The following is a 17532-nucleotide window of genomic DNA, read 5'->3' on the forward strand; positions in this document are numbered from 1 at the left end:
TCTTTCTCGCACTGCCCACTGAAAGCCACTTCCCCTATTCTATCCTTGCCTCATTCAATTATCTACAGACCCCAGTTCACTCCTTAGTACAAAAGTTTCCCATTCAGAAGACTGAGCTTCCTTTAGAAGTGAATTAATGTAATTTTAAGAAACAAGTTATTTGATATTAGAAATATTTTGGGGCAGATTCCCAGCTGCAATCAAGGAGCATTTGACACAGATGGGGGGAGGGGGGGGATTCTCCATCCACTTCCAAAGGTGCCCAATTCACTACCAGTCACAGGACTGCTCTGTGCAAGTCTCCCAGTCCAAGTTAAACCAGCCTGAAGGCTGCTCTAGCCTGCATCACATGCCTGCAACCTCATTATTGAATGAGCCCCACCTGTGCCATCTTCCCCACCAGCCACTGAAATGGCACTAAAGCTGCTATACCACCTGAGGATAGCAGCTTTAGTGGGAAGAGATCCTCTGGGGGATAGAGCCATCTATTTGAAAGCTACCAATGGAGTGGTGCAAAGTGGCTGGAACACAGCCCTGGACTGTATTGATTATATTTTCCATTTCCAAAATTCAAGATATGAATCACCTGGATCAATCGGTCTTCAGCTGTTGTTAAGACTGTGCCGATCACAACACATCCGCCATTCTTCTTGCATTCTTGCCTTTCTTCTCCATGTTCGTCCAAAACATTTAACAACGTCTTCTTCCCATCTTCTTGGAGGCTGACCAGGTGGTCTTTTCTGTTCTCACGAGTATCACTCAGTAATGATTGCGGTCCCCCTATTGTCCGTGAACCGTGCTATGTGGCCCGCCCATCGTATCTTATTATATCTGCTTTCTATGACAATACCTTTCACACCACTGCATTCTCTAATCATTGCATTTGGGATACGATCCAGAAGGGAAATTCCCAACACAGCTCGTTCCATTGCCCTTTCAGCTATTGACAGCCACTGTTCTTCTCTCTTCATCAGTGCCCAGGTTTCACTGCCATACAGCATGGCTGGCAGCACTGTTGAATTGAAGATATTTGTACGTGTGGTCTTGTCGATTTTTCCTTTGAGGACGTCCTTGATGGAATTAAACACACACCATCCTGCCCAAATCCTTAACGAGAATTCTCCGTTCATGTCTTGGCACATATTAACTTCTTGGCCCAAATATACGTACTGTTCCACTTTTTCAATTTCTTCTCCTGTTATCGTTATTCGGGCTTTTCTTAAGACGTCTGATCGCATGTATTTAGTTTTGCAACAGTTCATTTTCAGACCGACCTGACTGCTTTTCCTGTCGAGTCTTCATAGCATGCTCTGCAGTTGGCTGGTGTTTTTGGCAATTAGTACGATGTCATCCATGAATCTGAGATGAGATAATCAGTCTCCATTTATATTAACACCACTCCTCCAATTGATCTTGTTCATAACCATTTCAAGGCAGGCAGCAAATAGTTTTGGTGAAATCATATCTCCTTGCTTTACATCTTTCTCAACTGGAATGCGGAGGGGAGTTTCAAGGAGAGTAATGTCTGTTGTACATCCAGTATTCGCTTCCTTCAACAAACTGATGTATTGCGTATTAATGCCCTGCTCTGTGAGCACCTTTAATATTGCGTTGAACTCTACACTATCGAAGGCCTTTTCATAGACGACGAAAGCAATGCACAGTGGTAGTCTGTATTCCCTCGCTCTTTCTAGAAGCTGGCTAAGGGTAAATGTATGGTCAATCGTGCTGAAGTTTCTTCAAAATCCTGCCTGCTGTTCATCCAGACTCAGAGAGTCGGTTCGTTATCACCTTTGTAAAGCTTTTATAGATATGAGAAGGCAGGCATAAAGGGTGATAGTTCTTAAGATTGTCTTGATTCCCCTTCTTGTACAGCAAGATGGTATTCAACTCCTTCCAACTTGATGGTATTTTTTCTTCTTCAAGATATTGATGGAAACTTAAAGCGAGCCCCTTCCAAAGTTTTTCGCCTCCTGCGGAAATCATTTCTGACATTATTCCAGCTTTGCCTGGAGCTTTTCCCCCATCTTCATCTGGTGTAGTGCGCTTCGGACTTCGCTGACTATTATTGGGGGGGGGGACGCGTTCTTCTGACTTTTGGAGCGTTGGGAGAGAGACATTGATTCTTGATTTGAACAGTTCTGTATAGAAGTCCTTGCAGACCTCCTCCATCCCCGCTCTATCAATTACTGTCTCTCCATCCTTGTTCTTCAATGCTGTTATGCTCAATCTATACTGCGCCAATTCCCACTTGCATGTCCTGAGGCACTTGTGTGATTCAGCTGTTTTAAGGAGCTTTTCTTTCCAGAAGCTCTCAAAAAGTCATCCTTCAGTTTTTGCCGTATAAGCTTGCACAGAATGGAGTACTCGAGGTTGTTATCCGAGCTCCTTTTCATATTTCTCCACTTCTCTAACAAGCTTTTCATTTATTAGAGATTCTTCCCTTTGCCTTAATCTTTTCAATTTCAGCTGCTTTTATGCAACAGCTCAGCTTGTCAGCAAAGATATAGTCCTCATCACACTTTTCCATCTGGCTCCAGTCAAACCCAGAAATCGCTTTCTTCATAGAATCATAGATTATTAGGGTTGGAAGGGACCTCAGGAGATCATCTAGTCCAACCCGCTGCTCAAAGCAGGACCAATCCCCAAATCGCCCCCTCAAGGATTGAACTCAGAACCCTGGGTTTAGCAGGCCAATGCTCAAACCACTGAGCTATCCCTCCCCCCATTTGCTTCATCAAATGTCTTTGGGCGCTGTTTCCTGTTTGCCATCTATAAAGCTCTCTTTTCCACTACTTGGTCGAAAATCAACTTTGCTCTAAGCAGGCGATGGTCACTGCTGGCGTTGAAGGGCTGCACCACAGAGACATCTTGAAGCATGCGCCCTTTATTGATTAAAATATAGTCGATTTCATTCTTACTCTTCGCGTTTGGCATGATCCATGTCCATCTTTTTGCAATCTTCTTTTTGTACCAGGTGTTTGCCACGTACAGTTCTTTAGTTTCTGCCATCATTACTAGCCTCTCCCCTCTTTCATTTCTTTCACTGCTGCTGTATCTCCCTATGAACTTTTCGCCAGCTTTCCCTCGCCCGACCTTAGCGTTGAAATCTCCCCTCGTGACAGTGTAAGTGGACTTTTGCGCGAGGGCTCTTTCGAGCTCTTGGTACAATTCTTCCACTTCTTCATTCTGACTTGCATTTGTGGGAGTGTAGGCCTGGATGACCTTGAGGATGGCTTTTCACTCCATCTAAAGATGCAGCACACCAATATGTAATATTAGTTGGCATGATATGGCTTTCGAAACCCAATCCTTACTAACGATAAATCCGACTCCTCCAACATTTCTAGTGCCATCTCCCTTTCCGAGCCTCACAGCGCCCCCACCCTTCCAGTTGACTTCCAACACTTTCTTGTGTCAGGTTTTGCAGATACTGAGGATATAGTATCTTATCCTCTTCTCCTCCTCCATCAGATGGTTTAACGCAGGGGTTGGCGACCTTTCAGAAGTGGTGTGCCGAGTCTTCGTTTATTCACTCTAATTTAAGGTGCCAGTAATACATTTTAATGTTTTTAGAAGGTCTCTTTCTATAAGTTTAGAATATATAACTAAACTATTGTTGTATGTAAAGTAAATAAGGTTTTTAAAATGTTGAAGAAGTTTAATTTAAAATTAAATTAAAATGCAGAGTCCCCCAGACTGGTGGCCAGGACCCGGGCAGCGTGAGTGCCACTGAAAATCAGCTCTTTGAAACACGTGCCATAGGTTGCCTACCCCTGGTTTAATGTTTCCTCCCTTGCCAGCAACCTACAATTGTAAGTACACACAGCGAGGGTTGTCCTTTTCCATGTTGGCCGTAGCAACCTCTCGTCGCTCAATTTCCACTCCACCACCGAAGAACAGTTTGATGACACGCAGGGATCTAAGATCCATTTACTCATGTTGTTTTAGCCGTTAACTTTAAGCCATCCCACTGGCTAGGTGGGCAGGCATATGTACCTCCTCAAGCTTAGCTGGCCTCCAACCTCTAAAGAGAAGGAAAAACGCTTTTTCCTCAGAGAGCGATCCCCCTCCTTGGATTGGATTGTCCGACACCTTTGTGGCATGGTTAGACGTACCAGGGCATATGCCCCGCTACCATAGTTGTCAGACGGCCAGGGTCACTGCTGCACCACGATGAGGAGCTGAGGTAGGATTTTGCAGCGGAGATATGAATAATGTAAGAAAATATTACTTTTTGTAATATTAAGATGGCCACTTTTGAGAAAGGTTGGAAGGATCAAGGTTAGCCAGAGCTTTCAAAGTCACAATTTATAAGTAAGCACAAAGCATAAGAAAGGATCTGCTGTGCTATGAAAACTTAAAAGTTCAGAATGGGTAAAATGGAGTTGAAATCACTGCACACTCACTCACTGAATGTCAAATATAAAGCCCAATAGCTTCGCATTGGATTGAAGAATGATTTTACAAAACTGATCTGTACCAGTGCTTGCTTCTATGAACAATTCTTTTTCACCTGTATCCAACTTATTTTTTAAACTGTCTAAGCAGCATGAAACTAATAATACTTGTCAGCTGTAATTGACACACCATCCTTCAGAGACACAAAATGGGGAAGGTAATATCTTTTATTCTACCAACTTTTGTCAGTGATAGAGAGCAGCTTTTGAACAATATACAGTTCCTTCTTCAGGTCTGAGCGTCACAGCTAAATGCAAGGTGGAACAGATTTATCATAAGTAGTTAGCATATATTAAAGCAAAGGTTCTCAAACTGGTGGGTGTACCCCCACCCCAGGGGATGCAGAATGTATTCTAGAGGGGGTGGGTGTGAGAAGCTTTAGCGGGAAAAAGCAAAAACAAAACAAACCCTTACTGTACACATTTTACCCACAGCAATGAATAACTAGCAACGCTGATTCCTCCAGACATATCAAGTCCTCAGATTACGCTGTGAAGTTTGACGGATTTCTGTTAAGCTTGCATAGCATATATAAAAGTTGTTACCATCTGTACATTAATCCGTTTGCTACAACGTGGTAGGCTCATTTAATTGTAAGCATCAACCACAAATTGCAGTTTTTCTTTTGCTATTACAATGGATCATTGGCTCATTTGTGCAACAGGAAAAAAAACAAAATACCCCAACTCAAGTGGAAAAACAAAGAGGCCAAAACTTTTCTGAATTACTTTACTGTACATTAAAAACTAACAATGATCTCATCTTCAGGTACAAGATCTCCAGATAGCTGTCTCAAGCATCCAACCCAACATGGAATTGTTCTGCTCCAAAAAACAGGCGCACCCATCACACTAGTAACAGCATGATGCCAGTAAGCAATATTTCACTAAAAATTTACATTACTATATACTTAAATGACTGTTTGAATAAATGCCTGTTTTTAATATTTAGTAAGAGTTGCATGTTGATTTTTTTTTTTAAAAAGTATATGTACTGTATGGCAGCGGGGAGGAGGAACAAACTACTACAGAGCCAAAGAAGGGGAGAGTGGTCAAATAAGTGTGAGAACCACTGTATTAAGGGACCATTCAAAGCAGAGTGCCCCTCTGCAGTCACAGGACAAAAAGAGGGAATCACTGGTTAGATTGTTGTAATAAGTAGGGCCCTACCAAATTCACAGTCCATTTTCATCAATTTCACAGTCAAAGGACTTTAAAAATTATAAATTTCATTTTTTCAGCTATTTAAATCTGAAATTTCACAGTGTTGTAATTGTAGGGATCCTAACCCAGAAAGGAATTTGGGGGAGAAGGGGTGTCGCAAGGTGGTGGTACTATTTCTGCTTCTCTTCTGCGCAACTGCTGGTGGCAGCACTGTCTGAGAGCTGGGCAGATAGAGAGCAGTGGCTGCTGGCCAGAAGCCCAGCTCTGAAGGCAGAGCCACTGCCAGCAGCAGCGCAAAAGTAAGGATGGCCTGGTATGGTGTTGCCACCCTTACTTCTGTGCTGCTGCCTGCAGAGCTGGGCCCTCAGGCCTGGTCTACACTAGGACTTTAAATCGAATTTAGCAGCGTTAATTCAAATTAACCGCTCAACCGTCCACACCAGGAAGCCGTTTAATTCGACCTAGAGGGCTCTTTAGTTCCAATTCGGTACTCCACCCCGACGAGGGGAGTAGCGCTAAATTCAACATGGCTATCTCGAATTAGGCTATGTGTGGATGCAAATCGAACTTAGTAGTTCCGGGAGCTATCCCACAGTGCACCACTCTGTTGACACTCTGGACAGCAGTCCAAGCTTGGATTCTCTGACCAGCCACACAGGAAACGACCCGGGAAAATTTGAATTCCTTTTCCTGTCTGGGCACTTTGAATCTGATGTCCTGGTTGGACATCGGGGCGAGCTCAGCAGCACCTGCAACGATGCAGAGCTCTCCAGCAGAGGAGTCCATGCAATCCCAGAATAGAAAGAGGTCCCCAGCATGGACAGACCGGGAAGTCCTGGATCTGATCGCTGTGTGGGGCAATGAGTCTGTGCTTTCGGAGCTGCGCTCCAACAAACGGAATGCAAAGACCTACGAGAAGGTCTCCAAAGCCATGGCACTCAGAGGATACAGCCGGGATACAACGCAGTGCCGCGTGAAAATCAAGGACCTGAGACAAGGCTACCAAAAAGTCAGAGCGGCAAACGGACGCTCCGGAGCCCAGCCCCAGACATGCCGCTTCTACGAGGCACTGCATGCCATTCTAGGTGGGTCTGCCACCACTGCCCCACCAGTGACCGTGGACTCTGAGGATGGCATAGTGTCGACGGGCAGTTCCTCGGCGATGTTCGCCGATGGGGAAGATGAGGAAGGGTTTGTGGAGGACGACGACGCAGGCGACAGCGCTTACAATACCGCTTTCCCCGACAGCCAGGATCTCTTCATCACCCTCACAGAGATCCCCTACCAACCCTCCCCGGCCGTTAACCCGGACTCAGAATCAGGGGAAGGATCAGTCGGTAAGTGCTATAAACATGGAAACATTTATTTTTTAAAAATCAGGAATAAAAACTATATAAAAAGTTTTCCATATAAAACTACATAAAAAGAAGGTCCACACATATAGGGATGGAACAGAAATCCTCTTGGGACACTTCCACGAAGCTCTCGTAGAGGAGCTCGAAAAGCCTCCGCAGGAGGTTCCTGGGGAGAGGTGCCTTATTTGGTGCTCCGTGGAAGCACACTCTTCCGCGCCAGGCCATCCTAACGTACAGCGGAATCATTGCCTCGACCAGCATGGCAGCATACGGTCCTGGTCTGTGCAGGGATTCTCGCAGCATCCTCTCTCTCTCTCTCCGAGTGACCCGCCTCAGGGTAATCTCGTTCGGCGACTGCTGCATCTAATTAGGGCAATTAGTGTACTGTTACTATTGTGAATGCTTGACTTTTACTTTGCATAGCAATGACCTTCGTTTAACAGCCACGTGTTGGAGGCCGCAGAGGAAAAGCATACAGTGATCTTTCCCGGGCACAGCCGCGAGGGGCTGGAACAGGGTCAGACTTTATGCTTTCCAGATTGCCTTCAGCGGGAGGGCACAGCTATCCATTAACTGTTAAGCAGCCTATAGTGTAGTGCTTACCAGGCCTGGCTGCTACACGGATTCAGCTGTACCGCCCCGCTTGTCCGATCTCCTGTGCAAGACCGCAGCCAATGAAAGCGTATTCCAAAATCTCGAACTTGTCCTGAGAGCTCGTGAGACTAGGTGCCCTGTATGGTCTTGTTCACAGAAACTGAGTAGACTGTGTTCAGTGTTCGCAAACATGTATCTTTTCAAGGAAATCACTTCCTTTTTCCCCATCACACAGCTGCGGCTCTTTCACGAACTGCCCCGGCATCCCCCTCACAGAGGCTGGCGCAGATTAGGCGGCGAAAGAAAAAGACTAGGGATGACATGTTCTCGGAACTGATGGCCTGCTCCAGAGCCGAGGCGGCCGAGCAGAGACAGTGGAGGGAGACCCTATGTCAGCACCAGCGCTCACACAGCGAACGGGAGGACAGGTGGCGGCAGGAAGACCAGCAGGCGACTCAAACGCTGCTTGGGCTAATGAGGGAGCAAACGGACACGCTCCGGCACCTTGTAGATGTTCTGCAGGACCGCAGGCAGGAGCAGAGAGCCCCCCTGAACTGTATCTGCAACCGCCCTCCCCCGCCACAAAGTCCTGTCCCCCCCTCACCCAAAATCACAAGAAGGAGGGGCGCTAGGGGCCGTGAAAACTGTCACTCCACCCCAGCAGAGCGCTCATGTACCAAACAGCTCTCATGCCATAAATTTTGAGAAGTGCTTCCCTTCCTGGATCACCCAGTCCCAAATCCAAGTTTCATCCCCCCACTGTGTAGTTGAGTATTAAAAGTAGTTTGTTGTTATTCACTGTTTCCAGCACGTTTTCCTTGTCAGAAGACTTTGTGTGAAGGGGGGGAGGGGTTTTTTAATTGCATAGGACAGCCTCCATTACCAGGGTACAGACTTGGGGGCAGGATCAACAGCAGGACACACACAGACTGCAGTCACTAGGCACCAGGGTCAGTCTGTGAGGTGTATGCTGCCCCGGGTCAGTCTGTGAGGTGTATGCTGTCCCAGGGTCCTAGCGCCTGCCATCCACAAATGGCAAGGCAGGCTGCCCTTACCATGCCCTTCCACCCTAGCCACGAGCCTCTCCGATGCCCTGAGCCCCAGCAAGAGCCCTCATCCACGGACACATACTCACCCTTCCCACACACCCCTCACCCCTTCCTACGCCCCAACCCCCAGCCCAGAGCCTGCATCCAAACTCCGTCCCAAAGACGGCACCCCTCACCCCTTCCTGCAAACCCACCCCTTCCTGCACACCCACCTGCAACCGTCCTCCCCCCAGAGACCACTGTAGGAGCAGGAGCCTGTCATTCCTCTAGTGTAGAAGCGGTCTGTACATCAGTGCACACCGTACCCACCACAGTCTGCGTCCATGTTTCAACCCTTGAACAGGAATTCATAATTAAAGAAAAAACTTTGTTAATAATCAGTGTTCCATTAAATTTATTTTAAAACGTGTGTTGGAAGGGGGGAAACCTGGAGAACGGGGTATGTAACCGCAGATCGAAGTCAACAGTCACTGAAACAGGCTCAGGTTCAGCTTCTCTGTAAATCAAGTGGACAGTCATAGGTTACCCTGCTCTCCGAGGAACCTAGCTTTCAAAGCCTCCCGGATGCACAGCGCTTCCCGCTGGGATCTTCTATCGGCACGGCTGTCTGGCTGAGCGTAATCAGCAGCCAGGCGATTTGCCTCAACCTCCCATCCCGCCATAAAGGTCTCCCCCTTGCTCTCACAGAGATTGTGGAGCACACAGCAAGCAGCAATAACAACGGGGATATTTTTTTCGCTGAGGTCCGAGCGAGTCAGTAAGCTCCGCCATCTCCCCTTGAGACGTCCGAAAGCACACTCCACCACCATTCTGCACTTGCTCAGCCGGTAGTTGAAGAGTTCCTTCTCACTGTCCAAGGCGCCTGTATAGGGCTTCATGAGCCAGGGCATTAGCGGGTAGGCTGGGTCCCCGAGGATCACTGTAGGCATCTGCACATCCCCAACCGTTATTTTGTGGTCCGGGAAGAAACTACCTGCCTGGAGGCGTTTAAACAGACCAGAGTTCCTGAACACACGCGCGTCATGAACCTTGCCCGGCCACCCGACGTAGATGTTGGTAAAACGTCCCCTATGGTCCACCAGTGCTTGCAGCACCATGGAAAAGTAGCCCTTTCGGTTAATGTAATCGCTGGCCTGGTGGGCTGGTCCCAGGATAGGGATGCGAGTCCCATCTATAGCCCCACCGCAGTTTGGGAATCCCATCGCGCCGAAGCCATCTATGACGACCTGGACGTTTCCTAGAGTCACTACCTTTGAGAGCAGTTGCTCAATGATTGCGTGGGCTACTTGAATCACAGCAAGCCCTACGGTAGATTTCCCACGCCAAAGTGGTTCGCTACTGACCGGTAGCTGTCTGGCGTTGCAAGTTTCCAGAGGGCTATGGCCACTTGCTTCTGCACAGTCAGGGCTGCTCGCATCCGGGTGTCCTGGCGCTTCAGGGCAGGGGACAGCAAGTCACAGAGTTCAAGGAAAGTGCCCTTACGCATCCTGAAGTTTCGCAGCCACTGTGATTCATCCCAGACCTGCAGCACTATGCGGTCCCACCAGTCCGTGCTTGTTTCCCGGGCCCAGAATCGCCGTTCCACACCATGAACGTGACCCATTGCCACCATGATCTCCACTGCGCAGCGTACCCTGCTTTGTGAGAGGTCTGCGCCACTCTGTGACTTCCCGTCCTCATCGCGCTGACGGAGCCTCCTCGCCCGATTTCTCAGCAGCTGACTGTGGAAGAGGTGGACGATAAGGTGCGAGGAGTTGACAACGGCCATAAGTGCAGCGATGATCGCAGCGGGCTCCATGCTCGCAGTGCTGTGGCGTCCGCGCTGTAACCGACCAGAGAAGGGCGCGAACAGATTTCCCGCCGGCGCTTTCAGGGAGGGAGGGCGTGATTGACGGTTCAATGATGACAGTTACCCAAAACCACCCTCGACACATTTTTTCCCCCAGCAGGCATTGGGGGCTCTACCCAGCATTCCAATGGGCAGCGGGGACTGCGGGAACTGTGGGATAGCTTCCCACAGTGCACCGCTTCCAAAGTCGACGCTGGCCCCGTTACTGTGGACTCAGACAGTTCAATTAGTGTACTTAGTGTGGATACACAAATTCGACTTCATAAGGTCGATTCCACAAATTCGAGTTAAGTAGATTCGAAATAGTCTTGTAGTGTAGACGTACCCTCAGTCAGCAGCTGCCACTCTCTGGCTGCCCAGCTCTAAAGGCAGCAGCGCAGAAGTAAGGGTGGTCTGATATGGTATTGCCACCTTTACTTCTGCGCTGCTGCTGGTGGGGCACCATCGTCAGAGCTGGGAACCCGGCCAACAGCCACTGCTCTCTGGCCACCCAGCTCTGAAGGCAGTGCAGAAGTAAGGGTGGCAATACCGTGACCCTCCCTGTAACTCCCTTTAGGGTCAGAGCCCCCAATTTGAGAAATGCCTGTCTCCCCCATGAAATCTGTATAGTGCAGAGTAAAAGCACACTTAAGACCAGGTTTCACAGGGGGAGGTCAGATTTCATGGCCCATGATGCGTTTTTCATGGCTGTGAATTTGGTAGGGGCCTAGTAATAAGCCATAAATCCAATGTCTCTGTTCAGTCCATGATTTTTAGTGTCTAGCAGTTATGAATTTAAGATCTCAAGCTTGTCTTTTGAAAGTATCATGCAGGTTTCTTTAAGGATGAGGACTGATAGGTCAGAGTGATCGGTTTGGGAAAGTGTTCATGCACAGGAGATAGGAAAATGATAAAAGACAAATACCCTGTATGAGATCATTTGAGAGCATAGTGATGGTCTGGCTTCACCCACATAGCTGTTATTGGGGCATTTTGTGCACTGGATGAGCTATACCACATGTTGTGATAAGCACGTGTAAGATCCATGGATCTTGAAAGGTGTGTGTGGGATGTTGATCGTTGTAGGTCAACGAGATGTGTCTGCAGGTTATACATCTGTTGTTCTGTCAAGGTCTGGTGCTGCTTTGAGTTGATGTGTCCTGATCTGTGGCAAGCCTGCTTATGATGAGCTTAGCAAGGTTGGGGGTTGTTTGAATGCCAGAATTGGGGGTTCAGGAAAGATTTCTTTGCAGGATGGGGTCCCCTTCAAGTATGGGTTGTAACTATTTGATGACACCCCATATAGGTTCCAGTGGGATGGTAGGCAACAACTAGGGGTGTGCGGTTGGAGGGGTTTTTATTTCTGCATTGAAGCAGGTTCTCCAAGTATTTAGGTGGCCCGTTCCATGATGTGATCTACTTCTCTGGCGGAATGTCCTTGTTTGATGAAGACAGTTAAGTGTGTTAAGGTGTATACTCCAGACTTTCTCCTTGGAGCATATTCTTTGGCATCTGGCTGTAGATAACAGATTCTTTGATGCATTCTGTGTGCTTACTAAATCTATAAAGGTAGATGTGGTGGGTTTCTTGTATATATATTTCTCTATACAGTTTCACTGCTGAAGCCGATTGCAGTTCCCAGGAAGTGGATGCTAATGTGGAAGTGTCCCAGAGAGAGTTTAATGGATGGTGGTGGTGGCTGAAGTTATGGGGGGGAAAAAAAAAAATCTATGGAAAGACAGCTTAAACTCCCTCAGAGGATGGAAATATCATTGATGTATCTCAGGTGTATCATTGGTTTCATGGTGCATTTTTCCAGAAATAATTCTTCATGAAGAGGATGGCATATTGGGGAGCCATCCTAATACCCATGTCTGCTCCCATGGTTTGGGCAAAATGGTTGTTGTTGAATGTAAATATTATGGGTATGGATGAAAAGGATGAGAGGGTTGTCTATTGTCTTATAAATATCTGAAGCAGGCAGCTATGCTGTCATTGTGATAGATATGATGTATAGAGAAGTGACATCCATGGTGTTCTGAGGGAGATTGTTAATGTTGCAGTGTTTGTGGAGTAAGTCATTGGTATCCTGAAGGAAGCTGGCTCTGTGTGGGGGTAGTTTGAGGATGATTTTGGAGAGTACCAATATTCCTTCAGTTAGAGTGCCTTGGCCAGATATGATGGGTCTGCCTGGGATCCCTTGTTTGTCTATCTTGGTAAGCATGTAGAAGGTCCCTGGGGTGGGTTCATGAAGATGAGTTTGTAAATTTTTCTCTTGAAGTTTTTTTTTTGGGGGGGGGAGGCGGGGGGAGGATTTTGATGATATCCTTAAGTTCCTGGATAAACTGTGGTGTGGGGTCATCTTTGAGTTCCTTATAGTAAGCGGTGTTGGAGAGTTGTTGGTTGGCCTCGTTAACGAAGTCATCATGTTTGAGGATTACAATGGCACCCTCTTGTCTGCTGGTTTGATCATTATCTTGTGGTTAGATTTCAGTGACTGTATGGCTGTTCTCTCGGCAGTGGAGAGATTATGGGTGGATGTGTTTGTTAAGGATTTTATAGTCAATTTTTTTCCTGAAGCAATCAATGTAATGATCAAGAGCGTGGGTTCATGGTTCATCTGCTCTGATGTCTAGTCAGAGGATTTTTTTCTTATGATTGTCAGTGGGAACGTGGTAACTGACTGGTGTCGTCACTGTTGTGGAAGAATTATTTGATGTAGAAATGGCGGAACAACTCTTCTAGTTCTCCATGTTAGGATGGTATCAGGTACTGCGGTGGGGCAGAAGTTCAGTCCCTTAGAGAATACAGATAATTCAGCTCCAGTGAGGGGTAGTCTTTACAAATTGATGATGTTTGGGTTTCGTATGTGTGATGGGCACTGGTGCCATGGTTTCTCCCAGAGATGTTCTGTGGGTTGAATGGTCCCTTAGAATATGTACTTACTACTTATGCTAAACAATCTGTTCCACCTTCCATTTAGCTGTAACTCTCAGAATACCTTTCCCAGATCTGAAGAAGAGCTCTGTGTGGCTTGAAAGCTTCTCTCTCTCTCTCTCTCTCTCTCACACACTCACTAACAGAAATTGGTCCAATAAAAGATATTACCTCACCCACCTTGTCTCGCTAATATCCTGGCTACAGCTACCCATTATACCCCATCTTTCTGACATCTAATTCTTATTTTCCCCCTTAGTTTTTCTTTTAAAGTGACCACTGAAAATATTTTTCCCATTCTCATCTCAAACATCAGTTGAAGATAAAGAGAAATAAGTAGATTTATGCAGCTGGCTTAATTTTTGCAGTTCATCCAGCATGGACAATGAAACTAGACAGATGACGGGCACTTTGTTTCTAGTGTATTTTGATTTCTATTTTTCACAAAATAGTAAAATGTGTTGGGGTTAACTGCCTCGGAGAAGGATTAATTTTTTTTTTTTAAATCAACACATTAAGATTTCTTAATACTCTTATTTGGTTGTACAAGCTAAAAAACCCAGATACAAAGCCTATATTTTCAGACTTAGCTCCTTAAAATGCCAAAGTATATGATGTCACATGACAAAGCATCCTGTGAAGAGTGAGTTCCTAGTTCCAGATATTTGAAGTATTACCCCGACATAATCCGACCTGATATAATGCGGGTTCGCATACAAGGCGGTAAAGCTCTGACACGCTGCTCTAAGCAGCGTGTTAAGGGTGCTGGGCCAGGCCAGGGATTCGATAAGGGGCAGAGGGTCTCAGGAGCGGTCAGGGGCTCCTCCCACCCCAGGTCTGGGGGCAGGAGCTGTGGGAGGGCACTTTTGGGGGCCCCGCAGTCCCAGAGTGGCCTGTTCTGCTTCCCTCGTCCTGGCCCCAGCTGTGTCACTTGGGGGAGGGGCTTGGGGGAAGGGATTCCCCCGCACTCACCAGCAGTGGCAAAAGCGGAGCAGCCTGGCCCCAGCCCGCTCCATTCCGCCAGCTCCCAGCCGCAGTGCTCCACTTCCCACCGCAGGTGAACATGGGGGGCATCCTTTCCCTGACCTCCCTGCACCTCACCTGTGGTGGGAAGCAAAGCACTGCGGGCCGCGTCGCTCTGCTTCCCGCTGCAGATGAGTGCAGAGGGCATCCTTTCCCCAACCTCCTTGCACTCACCAGTGGCGGGAAGCAGAGCTGCCCAGCCCCACCCAGCTCCCAGCTGTGATGCTCTACTTCCCACCACAGGTGAGTGCAGGGCCTTTCCCCAGCTGCCCCCCATCAACACGGCTGGGGCCAGGGCAAGGAAAGCGGAGCGGGCTGGGGCCGCGTCGCTCCACTTCCTTTCCCCAACCTCCCCGCACTCACCAGCAGTGGGAAGCAGAGTGCTGCGGCTGGGAGGTGGCAGAGTGGAGCGAGCTAGGGCTGGGCTACTCCGCTTCCCGCCGCTGCCGGTGACTGCCTGTCAGGGGGCGGGGTGGGGTGGGGGGTGGATAGGGGTCAGAGCAGTCAGGGGACAGAGGGGGTTGGTAGGATCCTGGGAGTAATTAGGGATGGGGGTCTCTGGAGGGGGCAGTCAGGGAACAAGGAACAGGGGGAGAGGGGGGCAAAGCAAGTTTGATACAACGTGGTCTCACCTATAACGCGGTGAGATTTTTTGTCTCCCGAGGACCACGTTATATCGGGGTAGAGGTGTATAATGAACAATATTCCTGGGTTACACGTAAAATGTATTTTTCCCATTTCTGACAAACAGTGGGCATTGAAACCTGCATACGTAAATAATAATAGTGAAATAGACAGGTTACATTACCTTTTCAAAATGCTGCTGAAGATGACACTCCACGTGAGCTCTTGTTGTTGTTTTCCCCACTGGCATGTCAGCAGCAAACTTTCGGGGAGTTCCAATTTCTTCTTCTGCATCTGCTCCTAAGAAAACCCTCTCATCAAAGTCACCCACTGATAAAACATACTCTTCATACTCCTTATTCAATGCTTTGCTGGAAAAGAAGCCATACTGCATTTATTAAAAGTTAAGCTGTTAAAGAAGCCAGATAAAACTAGCCAATGGAATTAGTCTGTACAGTTGAAAGCAATGAATAGTCAAAACATTTATTGATTTTAGTAATAGCACTCCGTGATTGGAACCTAACCAATATCAGTAATCGTGCACATGCTAACGAATGCCTTGACTCCCTTTTTCTAACACCATATCCACACAATATATATACTACGTGTATGGCCCTGAGGATATCACATGGGCTGCAGCTGTGTGCTGACTGGGCCATAAACAGACATGGGGCCATGGGTTGAGAACCACTGCCCTATCCTGATTCCCTTGGGCTCACTGCAGGGCCTGGTCTCCCAGGCCTCTCTTGCCGCTGGTGACCCTGCAAGACTTGATTTCCAGTAAGTATTGGAGCAAGTGAGTTAAGCTCTGCTCCCACTGGAAAATGAAACAGCTGTGGAGCAGAGTTGAGATGTTTCTTGCATGTATAAATGGCTTAAGTTTATCATTGCTTAAGAACATCATCCAGCACTTACTTGTTATCTGCAAAGCTGCAAAAATCCAAGAGGCAGTCTCCTTTTAAAATCTGGAAACGAGAGTTGAAAAATAAGATTACATGTAATACAATTTTTAAAAAAGTTGTAAATCCAAAACCTGTTCAATTCCAGAAGAGTGGAAGCATGATAGTTTAATTGTAATGCAGATGATTAGGGTCAAAATCATTCTCTGGATTTTTGCTGCACAAGACCTGAGAGGATGAATTTCTTGTACAGACAACATCTCGGCAGTATAAGGCTCAGCACTGATAATGTTTTGCTAGATCCTAGCCATAGAACTATGCTATCAACTATCCCCACAGGTAGCCTATAAAATTGTTTTATAACATAGTTCTCACATTATTCTCAGTCAGAAAGCTCCTGTCCACAATGATCACAATGCTAGAATCCTGCTGGTATATATAAACACTGCTGTCACTAGCACTGTTCTGCTCCCAGTATAGACAGGGCCTTAGCCAGTCCACATAATGGAGTTTCAGAATCAAGAGGAGAAGGCAAGAGTTCTCTGCTAGTGTATAACTGGGGAAACAAAACAACAAAAACCCACAACCCTAACTAATCTCTCTCCACAAAAGAATAATGTTTAAACGAAAATACCCACTTTTGCCAAAATGCTCGACTACTAAAACCTGTGCCAATCACTGTGTCCATTTACCTCTGTTATATTCCCACTTGCACTCCTTTCTTTATGTGTAAGGATCATTTCTTTATATGGATGCTACCATTATAAGAACACAATAATGGCCATACTGGGTCAGACCGAAGATCCATCCAGCCCAGTATCCTGTCTTCCGACAGTGGCCAATGCCAGGTGCCCCAGAGGGAATGAACAGAACAGGTAATCATCAAGTGATCCATCCTGTTGCCCATTCCCAGCTTCTGGCAAATAGAGGCTCGGGACACCATCCCTGCCTATCCTGGCTAATAGCCATTGATAGATAAATTCATGGAGGATAGGTCCAGTTCTTTTTTGAACCCTTTTCAAGAGTAGCAGCCGTGTTAGTCTGTATCCGCAAAAAGAACAGGAGTACTTGCGGCACCTTAGAGACTACCAAATTTATTTCAGCATGAGCTTTCGTGAGCTACAGCATCCGAAGAAGTGAGCTGTAGCTCACAAAAGCTCATGCTGAAATAAATTTGGTAGTCTCTAAGGTGCCACAAGTACTCCTGTTCTTTTTGAACCCTGTTGTAGTCTTGGCCTTCACAACATCCTCTGGCAAGGAGTTCTACAGGTTGACTGTGTCGTGTGAAGAAATATTTCCTTTTGTTTGTTTTAAACCTGCTCCCTAGTAATTTCATTTGGTGACCCCTAGTTCTTGTGTTATGAGAAGGAGTAAATAACACTTCCTTATTTACTTTCTCCACACCAGTCATGATTTTATAGACCTCTGTCAGATCCCTCTTAGTCATATATTTCCCAGGCTGAAAAGTTCAGTCTTATTAATCTCTCCTTCTATGGAAGCTGTTCCATACCCCTAATCATTTTTGTTGCCTTTTTCTGAATCTTTTCTAATTCCAATACATTTTTTTGTGATGAGCCGACCACATCTGCACACAGTATT

The 17532-nt window shown here is 46.9% G+C and overlaps 1 protein-coding gene across 4 annotated transcripts in view; it reads right to left on the minus strand.

The window, feature by feature from the left end:
- RBL1 (RB transcriptional corepressor like 1) overlaps positions 1 to 17532 on the minus strand; it is a 129250-nt gene that overhangs the window by 77951 nt on the left and 33767 nt on the right. For 3 of the 4 annotated variants that reach the window (XM_044985794.1, XM_044985796.1, XM_044985793.1), the window contains exons 7-8: positions 15950 to 15999; positions 15219 to 15405 (exon numbers count right to left, since the gene is read on the minus strand). In XM_044985794.1, the coding sequence (XP_044841729.1) occupies positions 15219 to 15405; positions 15950 to 15999 (237 nt within the window). The remainder of the gene's footprint in view (positions 1 to 15218; positions 15406 to 15949; positions 16000 to 17532) is intronic. The other variant, XM_044985797.1, reaches the window with a different exon arrangement.

This window comes from Mauremys mutica, chromosome 13 (assembly GCF_020497125.1).
Source record: "Mauremys mutica isolate MM-2020 ecotype Southern chromosome 13, ASM2049712v1, whole genome shotgun sequence".
Taxonomy (NCBI): domain Eukaryota; kingdom Metazoa; phylum Chordata; order Testudines; family Geoemydidae; genus Mauremys; species Mauremys mutica.